The 13,668-nt window shown below is 30.6% G+C and overlaps 1 protein-coding gene across 1 annotated transcript; it reads left to right on the forward strand.

Annotated features, from left to right (window-relative positions):
• The first annotated feature begins 7,092 nt into the window (after positions 1-7,092).
• On the forward strand, positions 7,093-13,483 carry LOC113391673 (26S proteasome non-ATPase regulatory subunit 13). Its single transcript, XM_026627720.2, has 10 exons — positions 7,093-7,275; positions 7,348-7,461; positions 8,176-8,311; positions 8,620-8,768; positions 9,036-9,195; positions 10,246-10,352; positions 10,916-10,994; positions 11,521-11,661; positions 12,270-12,421; positions 13,391-13,483. The coding sequence occupies exons 1-10, from the start codon at positions 7,160-7,162 to the stop codon at positions 13,392-13,394; spliced, it is 1,158 nt and encodes a 385-aa protein (XP_026483505.1). The 5' UTR covers positions 7,093-7,159; the 3' UTR covers positions 13,395-13,483.
• Positions 13,484-13,668: the final 185 nt, after the last annotated feature.

The raw sequence follows: 13,668 nt of genomic DNA on the forward strand, positions 1-13,668 counted from the left end.
GTGCTGATCGGTGGCGCTCGGACGAGTCGCGCAAACGAAATGGCGTTAATCGACTCTCGCGCCGGCGTAACCTTGTATCTCCGACCTCGCGGACCGTTTTATGCCTAAATGAGCCATCCTACAGTAGGTATATAATGTAGGTACCTAAAATTTCGGACCCGACTTTCGATATTGTACACTCCATGACGAATTTTCCAGAAAATTCAAATCGATATTATTAATTGAAGATCTTTGTACTTACCCAGTAAATAGACCCCTTCCAAAACCATTTGGTGTTGATTTAAAAATGATTTAGACTTGATTTTCTTTGACTTATTTCTACGTTTAATACAATTGTTAAATAATTTGAGCATACAATACTTTTAGCCAATGTGAAAATAACATAAACCTGGTGGAATAACACAAATGACAAAGCAATTAAAAGAAAAAAAAAATCCAGTAAATATGTAAACTCAGTTTATTAATTCTATCAATAGTTTTCTTGACATTTCATATTTCCAACACTAAATTAAAGTTTTATGAGTAAATGAGTTATTTAGAAAAAATACTTTTCGTCGTGTTTTTGGAAATATTTTAATGTCATAATTTAATTAAAATATTATATAAATATATCAATATTCAAAAAAACCTAATTCATTACGTACAATTTTCTTTTAATTAAACCTAAGTATTTCGACTTGACCAGCATCAGGTTTTAAAAAAAGTATATTATGTTACCAAATAATATTTACCACATCTTTATTTTATACAAGTCTATTATAAACCTGAGCCAGTATAACAACACACGCAGTGGACATTGTATAAGTACCGCATTAATACACTATGTGTTTCTTTCGTCAGAGGTGTAACCAAAATCATTTATTTTAATTAGAAATCATTATATATAGAACATATGCAATGTTTATTAAAATATGTTTTATTAAAATATTTAAAAAGTTTAAAATGTTTTGGTTAGGTTAGCTTTTTATTGTACGATCTTGGTCTTAGATATGACATAAAAAAAAGGTTATTGTAGTAAACTGTAAAGTTGTAAATCTCAGCGTCTATTGCGAGACACCAACACAATTGTCCTGATAAAAAAAGGACATAAAAATTTGATGATTGGGCATTAAACTTAATTGAAATGTCAATGACCCACATCACTGTCTATGGGTCTAGCGAGAATTGTACCATAAAGTCACCCTAAATACTATTAATATTACCAAAAATAAAATTAAAAAAATATTAAAAAATTAATCACCTACATTCATTTTTTTTTCAAAAATGTACCTGTATAGCTACTATTAGTGCAACACCACCCATATCAACTAGCTTTTTATATCCGTTGTGCTACATTTAAACTTACTAATCGTGACTATAGCAATACATTTTATATATTTCTTTTAGCTGTAGGATAAGTTATGAGTAAGTGAGACCTACATTACCACCAACAAGTGAAAAAGTTATCCATCCTTCTACTGATACTAAATAGAAAATGTAGTACCAATTATTTAAAAATTACATTTATAGCTGCAGAATACGCGTTGGTTTTCATACAAGTAATATTTCACTCTTGCACGCTTTGTTATTTAAATCAATATCTTATAAAACGTTTGAATAAACTTAATAGTATTCATAGAAGCGTATATGTTGTCTAGTAGTTACATGAGTCACCCTTATAAAGGGGTGTATTCTTAAGGAAGAATACTTAATGTATTATATACCCCTGATATGTATTTTTTTTATTTGACAACCTTTTTATTGTATTAATAAAATATAAAATGAATAAAATTATTGAAAGATCTGGTGGTGGTACTAAAAGAAACTAAATTAGAGTTTTAAATTTCGAACTCATTTTTGCTTATGTACGTTGAATTTGAAGAGTTTTGTTAATTATATTTGAATTATAAATTACGTTAAATATAAATTTAATTGAAGAGATATATTCAATATATATTAGATAATGCTATACAGAATAGATACCTACATATACCGCACTTGGTCGTAGGCTTTAAAATCTCATATTCTACCGCCTAACTTTGTATTGTTGTGTTCCGGCTTGAAGGATAAGTGAGCCAGTGCAGCTATAGGCACAAGTGGCATACAATCTTAGTGCCGAAAGTAACGCAGTCCTACCCATCTATATTATAAAAAATAAACTAAGTACAGTTTTGTCGGTCCTAAAATAATATTTGATTGAATTTATATTATATTTAATAATTAATCATTTTTATTTTAGTTGAAGTCTTGACGTGGTATATTCAGTAGTTATTGGGTTATTTTATCTGTGCCTGGTACGCGTTTTTTTTAAGTCTATTGGCAATAAAAAATAAAACAAATCATACACGTAACATACATAATTTGACATTGAGATTATTTTAATAAATTATAAAAAAAATAATGAAAAAAATATGTCTGCCAACGAATACATTAATTATTATGTCATAATTAGGATTATAAAACGAACATTTAATATTATCTGTAGAATATTAAATGATTAATACGAAATTATAATATCGACACCGAATGAATTCTATTGTTAGTTTAAACAGTTCAATTAAAAAAAAAGTTTATCAATAATTGTCGTTGATCTTGGATTTATGTCTAACTCAAGGGTTATCTATATTTTTTGTAATATGGCAAAATTTATTGGAATCGTTAAATAATTAACTCATGATACTTCACTGTAAAATTAAACAATTATTTAATGCTTCAGTTATATAACTTTCATACAGCCTTTTAATTTATATATCAATGAAAATACAAACGAATTGGAATTATGTACTCACAAATTTAATTTAAAATAATTAATATAATAGGTATTTGTGAAAAATAAAATTATTCCAAAAGTACGTCATGGGTACAGTTATATTTCAATGATATCATCCAGATTTCAAATCTAATCTGCTGACCTATTTCAAAAATAGACACATAATTTTTTTTTAAATGATCGAGGCATAAGTGTAATAGTCATTTACTTAATACGTTTTATATCCAATTTATTTACCATTTTACTATTTAGAAAATCATAAATGTCGGCATAAATTGTTAGGTTTAAGTCAATATGAAATGAAAAAAAAATATAATAGGTACGTAGGCATAAGATCATTGGCGACTTGGCTAAATGTCACCATAAATAACTAAATAAATAATATGTTTGTTTATAATATTCAATGTACTTAATAACCATTAATATAAAATAATCATAATTTGCTTTATTCTGAATTTATATTAAAGGTTATATGCTACTTACTTTTATTTGTTACGAAAGCTGTTTAATTTTTTTATGTCTAATAAGAAAAACGTTATTCGAAAAATTAATTAGCAGGAAACATTTTATTTATATAAATTTAATTTTGTTTACAAAACAGATTTCAAAATGAAAGAATTATTTTAAGGTTTGTGCTTAACACGCTAGCGTTCATTTTGTAAACGTGGACAATTATTAAAAAAAAATGAAAGCCAAGTACACTTAGTAACACTTACGTCATTTTGTGTCACGTGGCAATTGTCTTTGGAATTCCAAAAATTTATAATTTTATGTAGGTATTCATTCTTTTCACATTTCAATTGTCATTTGTCTGTGGTCTTTTATAATGGCGAAATAACGCACAATTCAAGTCGTATTCATTTTGGCATTCGAAATATGAAGTAACAAAACTATTTCTATAAAAAAGATTTTATGTTGTGTTGAGTATGATAAACAAGAAAAGTTTTTGTACTAAGTTCTTACTCATTGCCCTATAAATTAATTGTCTGTGTTTGGTCGTTTTCACATGATATAATTTGTTTCAGCCAAGATACAAAGAAAAAAAATACTACACAGCACACGTAACATAATTCAGAAAGACCCAAGTAGCTTTAATTCAAACATTTCTAGAGTAAAATAAAGGATATTTTACTTATTAAACATCGTCTAATAGGCAATTATTATTATTATTGTCAATACTTTAGATAAGTATTAAAGTTGAATTAATTCATACAATTAAAATAAAAACATTTAAATTATAACATAAACACTAAGTATTTCCAATTGTATTTACATAAAATTCAAATAAATAATTGTAGGTACAGATTTATAGTATTCAATTGTTAAAATTGAATCAATATCAACCATAGATGTTTAGATAAAAAAATAGTATTTGTAAAAGTCGCCCTTAATAATAAATACATATTACAATTAAATAATATTACACATATTAAGAATCTGTATCGGTTACTATATTGGCAATAAATCAAATTAAACTAATGATTATTAATAATAGACAAATTATATATTATATATGTCAAGTTAAATCGCAGCAAAAATTAATAAACGTTATTATTAAAACCATAGATTAAACATATTAATAGTTACTACAGATTACTGTCATTATAAACAGCTGGCGACTTTCAAAACTTAGGCTTTTACAATAATGTATTATGACAATTAACCTTTTTAATGCAATTTAAAATGTAATATAGGTAATTAATTATATATAATTAATAATAATTTTCAATTATTTATATTTAATTCGGTTCAAATATAATAATCATTCGTTCATGCATTCATTTATTTAATTTTGGCGTAGTGTTTTATAGTCTATCATTCATTTATCTAGTATTTCGTTCTTGCATAAAATTAATTGTAATTAATAGATTAGAACAATTCGATGTAATTAATACCGATCTTTATTTAAGATGGTTTCCAACTGTAAATTAATAAAAGTTTCAAGACACTATTTAATCATTTGGCCTCAATAAGTAATACTTAGAAATTTGAATAGTGCAAAAATAACATATTTAAGTTATATTTAAATAAACACTGTCTGATCCTTGTTTAAATGTTTTGTTTGTCTGGAAGATATCTCCACACATGGAAGGTATTTCTGTTATTAATAAGGCCTCTGCATGACTTATAATTTTACATACTGTATACTTATAATAAATACATTTAAAAAAACTGGTAACAGAGCATTGTGTAAACTTCTTGGTGTAAACCTATCAGTTGTTCTATTTAGGAATTATAATATTTTAGATTAATATTCTCAATAGAAGAATGACTAACTGAATCAAAATCTAATCAATTTTTTTTTTAAAAGGTTATTATAAGATTTTTAAGAACTTTTGATCGTGGTATTACAAATTTAAAGCTATCACCGGTTCGGAATATCCAGTGTAAAAGACGGCAAGAACCTCAGTAGTTACATTTTTTCCAAATGAAGTACTTATCATGCACGAAGGATAAGTACAGCGTAAGGAATGATTTTTATATGTCTATGGCGAATGTGACCCCTCATAAGTTTGGCCATTTTTACGATTGCATTTCTGTTCTAAATTTAAATATATATATTTTTTTGTTTATAACAACTGGGGTGGAAAAAACACAAATACGATTCCAGGAATATTTGCTTTTGAAGACAGACAAAATAGTATGAATTTTATTGTCGAATCTTCGAAGACAAATAGGTATAACACGGAACTAAAAATATTGCAAATATTAATAGTTTATTAAAAAACAAAATTGAAAATTTTTAAATAAGAGAATAAGAGAATAAAAATCTTTACCTATTAAAGAAAAATTACTATTTAGTAAACAAAAAAAAAACATTTTTAAATTGTTTTGCTAACTTGATAGTGGTTGTTTTATTGGATTTTCAATTAAGCCTTGAGTTTGAAACTTCAAAATACAAACATAATAAAATATTCTGTTACATTATGTATTATTAAATACATATCATATTTTTACATTATCTGATGCCAAGCCAAAGTTCTATACAAGTAAATGATTGTAATTCAATCGAATGTGTGGGACGGGCTCAATAAGATTCATATTAAAAATTAAAGTTTTCATCACTAATTTTGACCTACAGCCATTAAACCTTTTTTTAGTGAGTCAAAAATACCCTATTGGCTATTAGTATATAGGGGTTCATAAATAATAATGAACAAATCCAACAATTGTCAAATATAAGTAAATAGTTACGCTTCACCGCTTCAGCAATATCACTTGACTCGACGCCGCTTTGAATGTGTCTAAGCGTAACAATTATCTAAAATATTTTTTCAAAGAAAACAAATCTGCAGGCTTCCGCTGATTCTCTAATATATGTTTATCTACGCAATTGAACTCAACTGATCTATCTCATTGATGGATAGGATTCCATATTAAATACCACAACAACTGAGTTATTAGCGCGGAAATAGGACAATTTACGAGCAGTTATCGAGCATCTAAAAATAGTAATGCTATATTATATGTACATTATATTTATCTTAATTTACTTTATAACGATTTAAGCTCGCCTGGGTACCATTCAACACTTACCCTACTGCCAAATTAAAGTATTGCTGTGTTCTGGTTTGAAGAAAAAAAGTTCTTCAAGCCTAGAAGTTCCCAAGGATGATTGTCATTTATAATTCAAGGAATGGTTAATATTTCTTATAGTGCCTACTGTTAAAATCACTAACTAACCAAATTTATAAGTTAATACTAAAATATTGCATTGTGGTTGTTAAAGTATTTTTAAAAAATTAGAAAGGATAAAGAGACTCAAAGACGTAGCCTAGAGGCTCGATATGTAAATCCATCCCTCGTACCACCCCTCTACACCCCACATTATCGTAATGTTTTCCAGTAAGACGGGTGAGTAAGCGGGAGTAAAATCTTAGATCACAGGGTTGGCAGCGAATCGACAATCTAACGTATGGACCAATTACAATGCCAGTGACCGTGCACGGAGGCGATAATTTAACATTAAATTGCCTGTTTGCATTCCTGCTAAAAATATCTACTTAATAAATATGCACACGACATAGTGTTTTAAGATATTGCTGAACTTATATTTCATTTATTTCAATGACAGAATATTTATTTACACCTGCAGTATGAATTACAAAAACACAATCACAACTACTACTTATTATAAAATTAAAACTTTTGAAAGATTGTAAGTCATAAAGAAAGTAAAATAATTATGTTTAGTAATTTTTAATGTAGAGCTTAATCATTGAATATGCATATGTACTGCCATCTAGTTTTCCATCTATGTCAACAATTTGCATCTATTCGACGCAAGATGTCGTCGAAAAATTGGCTGAATGTAAAATACCTTTGCATAGTAATTTAAAAAGTCATAGCAATGACACTTTATTTTATTTACAGCTAACTTCAGATCATTACGCGAAACAATTTTGAAACATGGCCTCCGTAAAGTTTGCTGTTGTTGATGTAAATGATTTCCTTTCTAAAAAGCAGACTGCTGAGCCTGAATTGGCTGCAGACTGGGCTAAGTTAGAAGAGCTATACAATAAGAAGTAAGTATCGCTTCCATTTAGCGTACATTCGAAGGTTTTTATGTGATAATTCTACTATGTCATTGTTTTCAGATTATGGCACCAACTTACACTAAAACTGCTGGAATTAGTGAAACATCCTTCATTACAGGCCGGCGACAATCTAATACAGCTATACAATAACTTTTTAACTATATTCGAAAACAAGTAAGTAATTTGCAAGTCATAAAATATATTACAGTCATGTACACACGAAAACTTCAAATTATTACTCGAAAATAATTCAAAAAGCTTTATAATTTGTACAATGTCTTACAAAGAATATGTGTAATAATTCTCATATCCGTATATGGTATACCTTTCTTTCAAATATTATTTATTCAAGAGACATAAAACTAACCAAGTTGAATTATTTTGTGTCTATATTGCTTTGGACATTGGTTATGTTTAATTTAATAAAACTTGTTCTCTATTTGTAACTTTTTTTTTAATTTATATTATATATACAATAAAGATATGCCGAGCATTAAACTAAAATAGAAATTAGCATAATTTGTGTCATATATTCCATTCAAAAAAAGGATTCAGTAATAGCTCGGCTATATTGCACTACAAACAGTTCTTGATTAATATATCTTTGCTATTGTACAACACTATTTCACACAACTACTCATAATCACTTAAGTTTTACTATCAAATTTCCATAACATAGTTGCAAACATTAATATCACCATTTTTTACGAATCCATAACAAATATACATTATATAAGATCTTGACCAATAATGTCCTGACAATTCTATGTCAAAGTTGTTCATTTATCTTTTCTGTCCTGATATTGACAGAAAAGATGTGCGTAGGAACTTTGTGTAATGTTTGTAATGGACAGATTATCATGAATTTGATGAATGTAAATTTTTCAGAATCAATCCTTTGTCGCTCGTTGAAATAGTAGCGCACATTGTCCAGCAATATACAGATAAAAAGGAAGCTATTGCATTCTTGCAGAAAGTGGAAACTAAGGTTAAGATGAACGATGAGGCTCTGGCTCTGTGTAAGGTAATACAAACTACTTAAAATCAAAGTATACTTCATTGAAGTTGGCTTTTTAAGCACTTATGAATCATCATATTTTGGGAGTAGATAATGATTGTGTCCCAAGTCCATGATACTTGAAAGATATTCAGTTTAAAAATATCCTAATGTTGAACAGGTTTAATTGGGAAAAAATATAAGATGCTTATTCAATTAAACTCCTTCACAGGTCCAAAGATAGATCCATGTAGAATTTATTTTTTTGTTAAATACTACCAAAATAGTTCTAAGTTTTTACTACTAATTTGTGGAAAATTAAACTATGTTTCCAGGTATTACAAGGGCAGATATATTTGGAAAATCTAAATGACCTCGATGCAACGGAGAAGATAATCGAGGATCTAGAGAACACTTTGGAGGATGCCGATGGAGTTACCCCAGTTCATGGCAGATTTTACAAACTCGCTTCTGAGTACTATAGGTATTAGCAGTACACTATTTACGTTACTAATTTTGGCTTTTGATAAATTTAAATCTTATTAATTGATGATAGTAAATATTCTAAAACCTTAAATACATAATACCTTTTATTAAAAAAGTGTGGGAAAATAATTGAGGCATGTTAGATGTCCAACATATCATGCAGTCAATAATTCACAATCTGGAATATTTAGTTAGAATTCAATAAAAAAATATTTTTACTGACGCGAGTGATGTGCTCAGTTAGCTAATCGTTTGTCTCCCGCAGAGTGCGCGGCCCTACGGCGCGCTACTACCGCGCGGCGCTCCGCTACGTGGGCTGCGCGGGCGGCGGCGCCGAGCTGCGGCCGGACGAGCGCCGCACCTGCGCTCTGCGACTCGCGCTCGCCGCCGTGCTGGCGCCCACCGTCTACGACCTTGGCGAGCTGGTAACCGTCTCCACCCCCACATGTCTACCGTCCCATTTGACATTTATTTTTAAATAGTTCAACTTAACTTGAAGGTTATATCAAACTAAGTCTTAATATGTGAAAATTTTGACTTTAAATTATATAAACCAAATTACCGAACCTACACATTGACAATTAAAAAAGGGTAAACGTAAATATGCTTACGATTATAATGAAGATATTATGTGTCTTGTCGTGATATTGTCTCATCCTCTCAACTGGAGTGTGTTTAATGGTAGCGAATGAGGGCGGGCTTGTGCGACAATGGGGTATTCTACTATGTTTGAAAAAGTACTTTAAAATGTTGATTTTCCTAATAAAAGATAAAATTAAATTAAATGTTAAACCTTTTTTTAGTCCCGCAAAATGCTGGTACTCATTTTGGTGACGTCATATTGATAAAAACAACAGCTTCGTATGTACTGCGACTCATTCGATGTTAACAGCTATAAATATTTGGTGTTTTTGAGAGAATGGTGAATTTCAATCACTATCGTTGGAGGGTAATGTACAAATACTAGCATTAAACTCCAGAAAAGTTGTTTATCAAAATGTCAGATGATATTGAAATGACAGTTTTTGCCTATCTGACGACACACCGTGGCGGCTCGTGTTTTAGGTCACGTGATATACAGACTAAAAATTACGACTTGTACTTATAATATAACAAAATGATAACGCGCTTTTATGACTCAAAATCAAAATATTTGTTGATATTTAGGTGGAAATAAATAAACGATTACTTAGAAAAATGCAATGAACGTATATTGTTAGTACAAAAGGTTACATGTCAATCACCGATTAAGAAGAAGAAATAAAATAAAAGTTGTCAACTAATTAACAAATAAGGTTGCGTTCTTATATGCCAACAATATTTCTACATATATTTAAATTTTTATCAAATTTCATAATTTATCTTTCACTACCGAAAATACACTATTAAACAATCAGCATAGTCTTTATGCCTAATAAAGCCTATACACCGAAGCTGGCTTATCTTATATCAAATAATATGTATGTGTATTGCAGCTAGCTCATCCAATCCTGGAGTCGCTCGAGGGCACACCCGACGCCTGGGCCTGCGAGCTAGTGCGGGCCGTCGCTTCCGGAGACGTCCTTGCCTTTGAAAAGATACGGTAATTATCTATTCTGACAAATATTTATACTAATTTTATAAATGCCAAAGTAATTCTGTTTTTACCGCTAAACCACTAGAAACCAATAAAATCAAATGTATTTTATTCAAGTATACTTTACAATAAAGCATTTTTGAATTGTCAATGTTTAAATACTACCACCCTTTCGGAATGTGCAAAGTTACTAAATTAATGTTGATGAAATTTTTCTATGAAGCAACCGTTAACCTCAAGGTCGGTTGACTACTTTTTTACCCTTCAAGGGGTAAAATTGTAGATGACGGATTGTATGCAAATTTTTGAAGGTTTTTGCCATAAACTGAATTCCACGGAGTTCAATTACAATAATATAATGTTGCTAAAGTTACAAGAATAGGACTTACTTTAATTACTGTATCAGAATAAAGAATGAATGATTTTTTTTTAAATATTATTTATTCATTTTTAACATTTCTAACCTAAAACCTGACAGTTATATTTGTGTTCAACCATATTATGTTAGATATATAATGTTATATTTTAGATTTTTTCATTGTATTTAAATTTCTCATGAACATTTCCAGTGCTCAATCTCCACACCAAGAATTACACCGAGCCGACCGTCAGTTGAGGCAAAAGATTGCGATTCTGTGCTTAATGGAGGTAAGATATTAATTTGCTAATCTTATTATTTCATGGGTTACAAATTTAGACCGTCTTTATTAATTTGAGAACTTAATAAGTACAAATCAAAATTAGCAATGGCTTTACTTGCTACCTTGCTTACTTGAGCCGAGATGGCCCAGTGGGTAGGTACCACCCACTCATCAGATATTCTACCGCCAAACAACAGTACTCAGTATTGTTGTGTTCTGGTTTTAAGGAAGAGTGAGCCAGTGTAACTACATGGACAAGGTACATATCATCTTAGTTCCCAGTGTTGGTGGCGCATTGGCGATGTAAGGAATGGTTACTATTTTTTACAGCGCCATTGTCTATGGGTTGGTGGTGACCACTTACCATCAGGTGACCTATATGCTCGTCCGCCAACCTATAGCATAAAAAAAAACTTATAATATATACTGTGCAGATGGCTACTCTCTGTTAAGATTTGAAGTCGTGACAGAAATTCGTCTAGGACATTGTCACTATAACAATTTTGGGGACTTAAAAATATTCATTTTCACAGATGGCCTTCAACCGCACATCTGCTCAGCGTCGCTTAACATTCAGCGAGATTGCAAGAGAGGCCCGTGTGCCGCCCGCTGATGTGGAGCTACTCGTAATGAAAGCGCTCGCTGATAAACTAATTCGTGGTCACATTGATCAGGTACATTGAAATGTGATTGTTACTCGGTGATTTTATATTGTTTTTATTACAAATATAGATGTTTTCACTTTGCCTAATTTTCTACAAATGTTTACGCTTTACGTCAAACGAAAACTTAAAAAATAACATACAGAGATAAATATAACCAAAGAATGTATAGTATATTTAAACCACAAGATGAAAAAAGTTAAATTAATGTGGATATAAGTGGTTTAGTGGAGTATTGCTGTATTATAAATTAATCAAGAACTGTTTGTAATGTTAAATGTGGCTAAACTATTAAAAAGTCGCATGGAATACGGAATAGACAATATAAAAGGTGGTCTTATCCCTTAAATGGCAATATATTTCAGTCAACCTTTGGGTAGAGTACTTGAAATAAAATAAAATACTATTTTAATAATAAACCGATATATAACACTTGTTTAAACATATACAATACAGAATTTAATAATCATAGATTCCAGGAGTTACTCTATGTCATGATACATAAAAAATTATGTACACTGTACACTGTGTTATAAATAAATTTATGTAACCTGTATGAATATCAACTAACATTGAAATGTCCAAAGAGCGACGATTTCAAGCAGTCCGTTTGGCTTCAGGTGCAGGAGACGGTGACGGTGACGTGGGTGCGCGCGCGCGCGCTGGGCCGAGCGGGCGCGGGTGCGCTCGCGCAGCGCCTCGACGCCTGGTGCGCGGCCGCCAGCGACGCCGCGCTGCTGCTCAACCGAGCCGCGCCCGACCTGCTCACGCTGTACGTAGGCCTCACAGTAGGCTAGATACCGCACGATAATATGAAAACCGAGCGTGTCATCTCTTTATACCAACGATGACGTCACCTCAGCCATATTTGAACATTTTAATAATTGATCTGAACATAAATTACAGCTATTTGAGCCAATTACTTAACGATCTTTGGTAACATCTTCTTTGACTCGATTCACTACTGTAGAAAAGTTTTTAGTTTATAACAGCACAGTTGGGCATAGCACTAATTTCGGGCACGCTTGGTCGGATGGCTTGCGTTATCCAGCGTATTCCTAAACTACTACTACTCTGTGGGCCGAACCAATAATGAGATTTTCTGATAATAAAATGTCTTTGTTTCTCATCGGCAGTTGGCTAATCCTCAAAATTAGATGCTATAGCCGAAATTCAGCCAGATTAACATAATTTTACATCAAATATTGTCTTAATAGATACGAGCTTTACATTGTTTATAGAATTCTGTGGTCTGGTTCTAAAAGGACCACCAAAGTATAATATTGAATTAAATGTATACCACATTGTCGCTTGCAAAATTGAATGAACTTATTCTAAAATAGTATAACCTTACCATTGCTAATAACAACAATATTACGCAAAAAGGCATTTGTTCTATATAAAAAAAAAAAACATTTGATCATTGTACATGTGTTATTTACCAAATTGAGAATTTATAGAGGCCCTTTAAACATCAGGCCACAGACTTGTATTCGGAATTAACTATCTCGATTTATGAGATACTAGTTGTCGTCCGCGGCTTCGCTCGTATTTTAGGGGTTGCTTGTCAGGGCTTAACCATAAAAAAGTAGCCTATGTCCTTCCTTGGAATTAAATCTTACTTCATATCAAAATTGGTTCAGTGGTTTGTCTGTGAAAGAGCAACAGAGAGCCAGACAGAGTTAGTTTTTTTATATAATATAATTAAAGTAAATAATGTCAATTATTTATTGTTTTTTAGGTAACCACACAAAAGTATGCAGAGATCTAGAAGACCTGAAGTAAATGGTGTTATATTGAATATATGTCTGAAAATAAATAAATATAATTTAAACGCCTTTATTTTCCTATGACCAGTTAGTTTTTGTAATGAAAAATTATGTCGGCTTTGTTTACTTTACAGAAAACATAATGTTAAATTTGAGAACTCTTTAATCTTTACATTGGTTCCCGAATTGGGTCTATGAATACTCAAATCCCTTTGAATAAAACAGCATTAAGCATATGTTATGGTTGTAC

This window comes from Vanessa tameamea, chromosome 30 (genome assembly GCF_037043105.1).
Source record: "Vanessa tameamea isolate UH-Manoa-2023 chromosome 30, ilVanTame1 primary haplotype, whole genome shotgun sequence".
NCBI classification, from domain to species: domain Eukaryota; kingdom Metazoa; phylum Arthropoda; class Insecta; order Lepidoptera; family Nymphalidae; genus Vanessa; species Vanessa tameamea.